The 7353-nt window shown below is 52.2% G+C and overlaps 1 protein-coding gene across 1 annotated transcript in view; it reads left to right on the forward strand.

Moving 5' to 3' along the window:
• The first annotated feature begins 1867 nt into the window (after nucleotides 1-1867).
• The window catches only part of ECHS1 (enoyl-CoA hydratase, short chain 1), a 6766-nt gene continuing 1280 nt past the window's right edge, over nucleotides 1868-7353 (forward strand). The window contains exons 1-7 of the mRNA XM_003794043.3: nucleotides 1868-1978; nucleotides 3141-3338; nucleotides 3704-3831; nucleotides 4493-4592; nucleotides 5277-5381; nucleotides 5828-5947; nucleotides 6716-6783. Coding sequence (XP_003794091.1) covers nucleotides 1900-1978; nucleotides 3141-3338; nucleotides 3704-3831; nucleotides 4493-4592; nucleotides 5277-5381; nucleotides 5828-5947; nucleotides 6716-6783 — 798 coding nt within the window. The 5' untranslated portion in view covers nucleotides 1868-1899. The remainder of the gene's footprint in view (nucleotides 1979-3140; nucleotides 3339-3703; nucleotides 3832-4492; nucleotides 4593-5276; nucleotides 5382-5827; nucleotides 5948-6715; nucleotides 6784-7353) is intronic.

Below are 7353 nucleotides of genomic sequence, written 5' to 3' on the forward strand. Positions count from 1 at the left end.
TTGAGGTTGCTGTGAGCTGTGATGCCACAGCACTCTACTAAGGGCAACATAGTGGGACTCTGTCTCAAAAAAAAAAAGAAAAGAAAAGAAATTATAATAGTAATAATAACAGCTATAATTGATTGAGCACTTACCATGTATTAACATAAGACCAACACTATATTGGGCTCAGCCCCTGTAGTTCAGCAGGTGGGGCGCCAGCCACATGCCCTGGAGCTGGCAGGTTCAATCCAGCCTGGGCCTGACAAACAAGGCCTGACAAACAAGGACAACTACAACCAAAAAATAGCTGGGCCTTATGGTGATTACCTGAGGTCCCAGCTACTCAGGAGGCTGATGAAAGATAATCACTTAAGCCTAAGAGTTTGAGGTTGCTGTGAGCTGTGACAGCATAGCACTCTACCAAGCATGACAAAGTGAGACTCTATGGAAAGAAAGGAAAGAAAGAAAGAAAATATCAGCTCGGTGCCCGTAGCTCAGTGATTAGGGCCGGCCACATACACTGGGGCTGGTTGGGTCGAACCAGCCTAGGCCTGATAAAACAACAATGACAACTACCACCACAACAAAAATAGCTGGGCGTTGTCGCGGGCGCCTGTAGTCCCAGCTACTTGGGAGGCTGAAGCAAGAGAATCGCTTAAACCCAAGAGTTGAAGATTGCTGTGAGCTGTTGACCTCTACCAAGGTCAGCAAAGTGAGACTCTGTCTCAAAAAAGAAGAAAATGTCTCCTCTTTACTTTCAGTTTGGTGTTTTGGTAAGTGGTTCTGGTTTGAACTGAATTATTTTCTTGAAAATAACAGTTTGTGATGTTTCATCCCATCTCCACCCTAGCGTTTGGTCAAGAATACAAAAGGAGACCTGATACTATGTTTCGAAATGTTTCAATGTCATAAATGAAAATAATTTAAATGAATCAAAATTTCATTAAATTTTAACGTTTAAGTCATAAAATGCTTTTATGAAAATGAAAAGGTCGCTAACGCGACTCTCAGTAGCTGTGCAGTGCCACACAAGGTCTGCAGGAGCATCTGGCCAAGGCCAACCTTAGGGTGGTGGGACCGCAACTGCGTGGGAGTCCCGCAGTTCCCCCCAAGACAGGCTGCGGTCTGTGGTCAGGCGAGAGAGGATCGTGGGGTGCTGGGCTGGGGGCTCAGGGAGCTGGGGATGTACGAAGGGGAGGGGTCGGCGAAGGGAGCGGGCCCTTTCCCTCCTGGGATCCTCCAGGGCCCCTGTCCTCCAGTCTAAGGGGTCCTCAAACTTTTTTTTTTTGAGACAGAGCCTCAAGCTGTCCCCCTGGGTAGAGTGCCATGGCATCACAGCCCACAGCAACCTCCAACTCCTGGGCTCAAGCGACTCTCCGCCTCCCAAGTAGCTGGGACTACAGGCGCCCGCCACAACGCCTGGCTATTTTTTTTGTTGTTGTTGTTGCAGCCATCATTGTTGTTTGGCGGGCCCGGGCTGGATCCGAACCCGCCACCTTAGGTGTATGTGGGTATGTGGCTGGCGCGTTAGCCACTTGAACTACAGGCGCCGAGCCCTCAAACTTTTTTAAAAGGGGGTCAGTTCACTATTCCTCAGACTGTTGGAAGGCCGGACTGCGGGCCTTGGGACTAGTCGGCTGCTAAGCAGGACAGACAGCGGCGGCAAAAACACCCGGCGGGCCCGGTAAACGTCCTAGGCGGGCTGCAGGTTTCCCGCCGGCCGTAGTTCGAGGACGCCTGCAATGAAGTCCAGTTTTCGCAGGGGGGGCGATGGGCAGGATGAGAACAGAGCACGCCCCACCGCGCTGCTCTCGCGAGATCGCCTGCTCTCACGACTCCGACCTTAGGGGCGGGGCGCTCCCTGAGTGGCTAGAGGAGAGGGTGGCTCCGGGGCGGGGCGAGCCGTCCGCTAGCGCCATGGCCGCCCTGCGAGCTCTTCTGCCCCTCGGCCGCCGCCAGCTGCTGCGTGGCCCTGTGGTGCGGTGCTTCGCGTCGGGTGAGTGCGGGGCTGAAGGTGGGCGGCCCTAGCGTGTCCCCGGCACCCTCCTTCTGAAGCTGGCACAGCTCCCGATCCCTGACCCTGGCCGGGATCCCGGGACCCTCCGGACCTCCTTCTGCCAGGAGGTTCTGGGGTTGGGAGGAGGACCCCGGTGTCTCCTGGGGTAGCTGGTACCTCTGGTTAGGTTTCAGGCCCAGTGCTAAGATCTTTGGCCCGCTGGCCTGGGCGCTGCCGCCCCGCCCCCCGCCCCGAGGTTACTAGTTTTAGGGGGAGCAGGAGTAGCATGGGCCAGGGCCTTACGTGCGGGTGCGTCTTGTCTTGTGGCGCCTCCTGCCCAGGCCAATGTCTCTCTCTGCTCTGTCCTTCACACTGTCCATCTTATCTCTTCCCCTCTTGGCTCACCTGGGTCCGAACACACCTGCAGCCTTCACTTATGCCAGCGTCTGCAGGAGTGTAGCCTTGCTTTGTAGCTAAGGATGAGGCCTTCGTCCCCTTCTTCTTTCCCCCCACGTACACAGTGGACTGCCCAGTGTGTAGTCTCATGTCCAAGTTCTGGGTATCCCTTCTGCCCCTTGCTGCACGCTTCATGTGCACTACTCCCCAGCAGAACCACGAGCAGTGCTTGGACATTCTCCTTTGTCATGTCAGCGAACCTCCTTCCTCTCTGAGTCCACTGATTCCACCAGTCTCCAGTCTGAGTGAGCCACCCCTGCCAGCCATGGCAATCACCCAAGAACATGCTTGCCCTTTGCATCTGTCTGCCTCCCTTCACCTTGTCCACCTTGCAAGGCTGGAGCTAATTCCCCTTGCCTCACTGGCATTTGTTGGAAAAGGACATTTCCCTGTACCTTGTTTTGGTAGAATCCTGGACGTCTTTAGTGCCTTATCCTGGGAGGAGCTGACCAAAGCTCATTAGGAGAAGGAAAGCAGCTGTGGGCTGTGTTCTGCACTGGGGATTATTCCATAACTTCAGACAACACTAAAGTGTGAAAGCAGAGGGTGGTGCCAAGGCCACTGTGTGGCACAGAGCTGCACTCTGGAGCCTCCTCCTATGCTGGGCTTCTTGGGACCACTTTGTGTCCACTACAGGGCACAAACCTTCCCACTTCCCAGGTGGATTCCTTGTGAGTGGATATCCCTTTCTGCCTTCTTGCCCTAGGTGCTAACTTTGAGTACATCATCACAGAAAAAAGGGGGAAGAACAACACCGTGGGGTTGATCCAGCTGAACCGCCCAAAAGCACTCAATGCTCTTTGCAACGGCCTGATTGAAGAGCTCAACCAGGCACTGGTGGCCTTTGAGGATGACCCAGCTGTGGGGGCCATTGTCCTCACTGGTGGAGATAAGGCATTTGCAGGTGTGGTGGCAGCAATGGCGGCCCTGTCCGCGGGGTGGGGGACACCTGTGCACCTCTGTGATGTCAGAAACCAGGGATTTATTTAAGGGACAGTGCAAACTGAAGCTGTATGTGCCAAACGTCTGTGTGAGCTTTACCAGAGGGATTCATGCCCTTGACAGTCAAGCTTTGTGTGTGTCAAGTGACTGATGAATAAGTCCGGTTCTCTGGGCCTACCTTGCACCTACCCTGTGGCTCTCTGTGTCACCTCTACTGTAACATATAGCCTGGTGTCCACATGGCCAGGCCTAACATCGCCCGTGCTGGGGTCAGGAGCACAGAACTGATGGGCTCTCTGCCAACTGGAACCTCATGTTTCCTCCTAGCTGGAGCTGACATCAAGGAAATGCAGAACCGGACATTCCAGGACTGTTACTCTGGCAAGTTCTTGAGCCACTGGGACGAGCTCACCCGTGTCAGGAAGCCAGTCATTGCTGCTGTCAATGGCTATGCGGTGAGTGCTGATGTCCAGGGTCTCCACAGAATGCTCAAAGAAGTGCACTGGTGCCTGTAAAGCCTATGGAGATCTTTGCAGAGAGGAAATGTGTCTGCATCTGTCTTTTTGGTGACATTCAGCCACTGTCCAGCACAGCTATTCAGAGTGGAGGTGTTGGCTTTGGCTGTTTTGTACTGTTTTAATGCTATTCTGGTCTGAGCAATGTAATGAACTAACTTATTTTCTATGGTGAAGAGCTCTGTCCTTTGCAATTGATCTCTGTGGTCATGAGGAGTGTCTGGAAGTTGCGGGGTGATTATTTCATGACACTCTCTTGCATGTGAGCCAGGGCTCAGCCAGTAGAGCCACACCTCTGTGGACGTGTCTTCTGTGGCTGTTAGAGCCATAACAGCAGAGTGGAGCAGTCACAGCAGAAACCATAGGAGCCTCAAAGATGAAAGAACTAACTCTCTGGCACTTTGCGAAATAAGTTAGCCAGCTCCCTGTGAACAGCACCACCCACATGTATGTATTGTGTCATGACAGCTAACCAACTTTGCACCACTGTAGTAATCGTTGCCTCAGCCTGGATGTTGTCATTTTAATGGAAAATTTAAAATGACTTTCTGACTGGGTTCCCCAGTAAGATTGCCCTCCTAGTGCTGAATGTGTTTTGTAGCTGGGTGGAGGCTGTGAGCTTGCCATGATGTGTGACATCATCTATGCCGGTGAGAAGGCCCAGTTTGGACAGCCGGAAATCCTCTTAGGAACCATCCCAGGTAAGGAGTGATGCTGTTTCTAGTATAGACACTTCAGGTAATCCCTCAAAATTTGCCTTTGTCTTAGGGGCCACATGCCACCTTAGGGTCCATGGCTGGCACCTGGCCTGAGGCCCTGGTGGACTGCCCATGTCTGGTCATTGCCCCCTCCACATAGAAGTAGGAAAAAGCCCTAGGAGCCCCAGGACCATATCCTAATCCTGCAGTTATGACCGGTTCCCACGTCACAAGTGTCCAGAGAGACCACTCACATTGTCTTCTGACCACATGGCTCCCACTCTCGCTCTGTGTATATGGTAGATCACCTAGGTCACGAGCTTGGGAGGGAGAGTAAGGTAACCCTAGGCTGGTGCTGACAGCACTGGCCAGTGTGCTTCAGACGCCATCCACTCTCATGTCCCTGGCTACGAAGGTCCCATGGCCTCACCAGGTCTGGAAGAGCAGGGGGTCAGACCTGTCATCACCCAAGGTTCTACCTGGCAGACCTGGAGGAGGAGGTCTGGTATCAGTGGATGCTTGGGGCCCAGGCAAGCCTGAGAAATAGCAGCCGAGCTGCAGTCAGGGAACCCCGGAAGCGGCTGGACTGTATACAAAAGAGCCCAGAGAGGGGCCCACAGAGCCACACACCTTGGGGGTTGGGGGGACACCCTGTAGTACCATGTGACTAGCCCCTCTGTCCTGCAGGAGCGGGTGGCACTCAGAGGCTGACTCGCGCCGTCGGGAAGTCCCTGGCAATGGAGATGGTCCTCACCGGTGACCGGATCTCAGCCCAGGAGGCCAAGCAAGCAGGTGTGGGTCAGGGTGGCCACAAGAGCCAGGTGGGGACTCTGGGCTGTTTCCTCATTGTCCCTATGGGTAACCACACGAGTTTGGAAACCCAGAAAACCCAGTGGCTGGGCATGACTGCATTTTGTTTCTGTATTTTGAAATGTATGAAACTAACCCTATGCATAGATTCCCCTAGCAGGTTGGGCTTTCCATGCCTTTCAGTGAGTACAATCCCCACATCTGACCATCTCTGCCAGCCAGTGCTGTGGACAGCCTGGCCTGCCCATTTGAGCACAGTAATACGCTGCTGTGGGCACTGAGCCTCCCGTAGGGGCACCTTTCCGACAGAAGCCAACCCTTTGTCGTGTTATGAGAGACTTGGGTTCCCCCAAAGGGTCACCAGGACCCAAAAAGAAACAGAACTGGTGCTGTTTTGATTGTTACTCTCTACCTTTTTTGTGTTTCAGGTCTTGTAAGCAAGATTTTTCCTGTGGAGACGCTGGTGGAAGAAGCCATCCAGTGTGCAGAAAAAATTGCCAGCAATTCTAAAGTTATAGCAGCAATGGCCAAAGAGTCAGTGAATGCAGGTAGGGGCGAATCAGTGAATGGCCAGGACACAGGGAGGAGGGAGAGTCCTTGTGGCAGCTGGCAGGCTCTGCTTGTTGCACCCTCAGCAGAAGCAGCAGGATTCTCAGGGTTTCAATTTTAGCTGTTTGTCAAGTTCTTTCTTGTCACCAACTCATAAGTTTTCCTAAAGTGTTCTTGAGTCTACTTTGGACCAGGGCCCAAGAACTACCAGGCCCAGGAGGGTAAGCGAGGCCCAGGAGGGCACGGGATGAGGGTAGCAGCAGGCCCTAAAGAAAATCCTGAAGTCAAACCATGGCCCCACTCCTGGGAGAGCTGGGGATACTTCCCTGGCCTGGGCTGCAAGCTCAGCCCATGAGCTTTCTCAGCAGCCTGCAGGCCCACCAGAGACACCCCTAAGGGCTCAGGCCACACTGTCTGTGCTCAGCCTGGATTCCCTTACCTCTCTGTGTGCCAGGGAAATGGCTCTGACCTTCCTTGTCTCAGAACTGCCTGAGTTTTAATGTAACATTCTCAGCATTTAGAAGAGACAGCCCAGCCCAGCGTGTGTAACCTCAGTGACACGGCCTCTGAGCCCGTCTATCTCAGTGGTGCAGCCATCCTTTTGAGCTGCACTGTCAGCCTTAGTCTAAAGAGCTGATTTTGCAGGGAAGCAGGCGTCTGGCAGTACCCTCACTGAGGCACGTGCTATTGCGCTGTTAGGAGAGGAAGAAGTTCTGCGTTCCCACCTCTCACATCTCAGTTCTTAACTCCAGGGCTTTCTTTTTCAGCTTTTGAAATGACTTTGACAGAAGGGAATAAGCTAGAGAAGAAACTCTTTTATTCAACCTTTGCCACGGTGAGTAAACAGTGTTCGGCTGGAGACTCAGGCAGGTTCCAGTCACACAGCTCCTGGGGTTTGTCTTTGAAATTTCATCATTAAATAGCATCTCCCTTTGGTCAGAACTGTTCACTTCCCCTCCAGCTGGGTCAGATCTATCATAGGGTCTTGATTATAGCAAAAACTTTAGTGTTTGGCACTTGAGAAGTGTGAAACGCTACAGACTGTTTTCTTCTACAGAAGGTCTGTGTGCTGGGCCTATAGGCAGCAGGCATCTCCGTGGCCTGAATCACAGTTCAGACAGTGGTGCCTATTGTCTCCACTGCCTCAGAACCTGAAGCAGGAGGATCTCATGAGCCCAGCAATTTGAGTCCAGCCCAGGGGTAGCATAGCAAGCCCCTGTCTTTTTTTAAAATTTACTTATAAATGCAATTTATTTGACTCTTAATTTTTTTAGATAGTTCCAATTATTTGGAATGTGGTTAAAATGTCTTATAATACTATAATCTGAAGCCTTAAAGCAATATTTTCTAAGATTTCTGCTAGTAATTTTTAGGAAATCAATCTTTTTTTTTTTTTTTTTTTTTT

The sequence above is a fragment of the Otolemur garnettii genome, unplaced genomic scaffold (assembly GCF_000181295.1).
Source record: "Otolemur garnettii isolate 467f Iridium unplaced genomic scaffold, OtoGar3 scaffold00075, whole genome shotgun sequence".
In the NCBI taxonomy this organism is placed as follows: domain Eukaryota; kingdom Metazoa; phylum Chordata; class Mammalia; order Primates; family Galagidae; genus Otolemur; species Otolemur garnettii.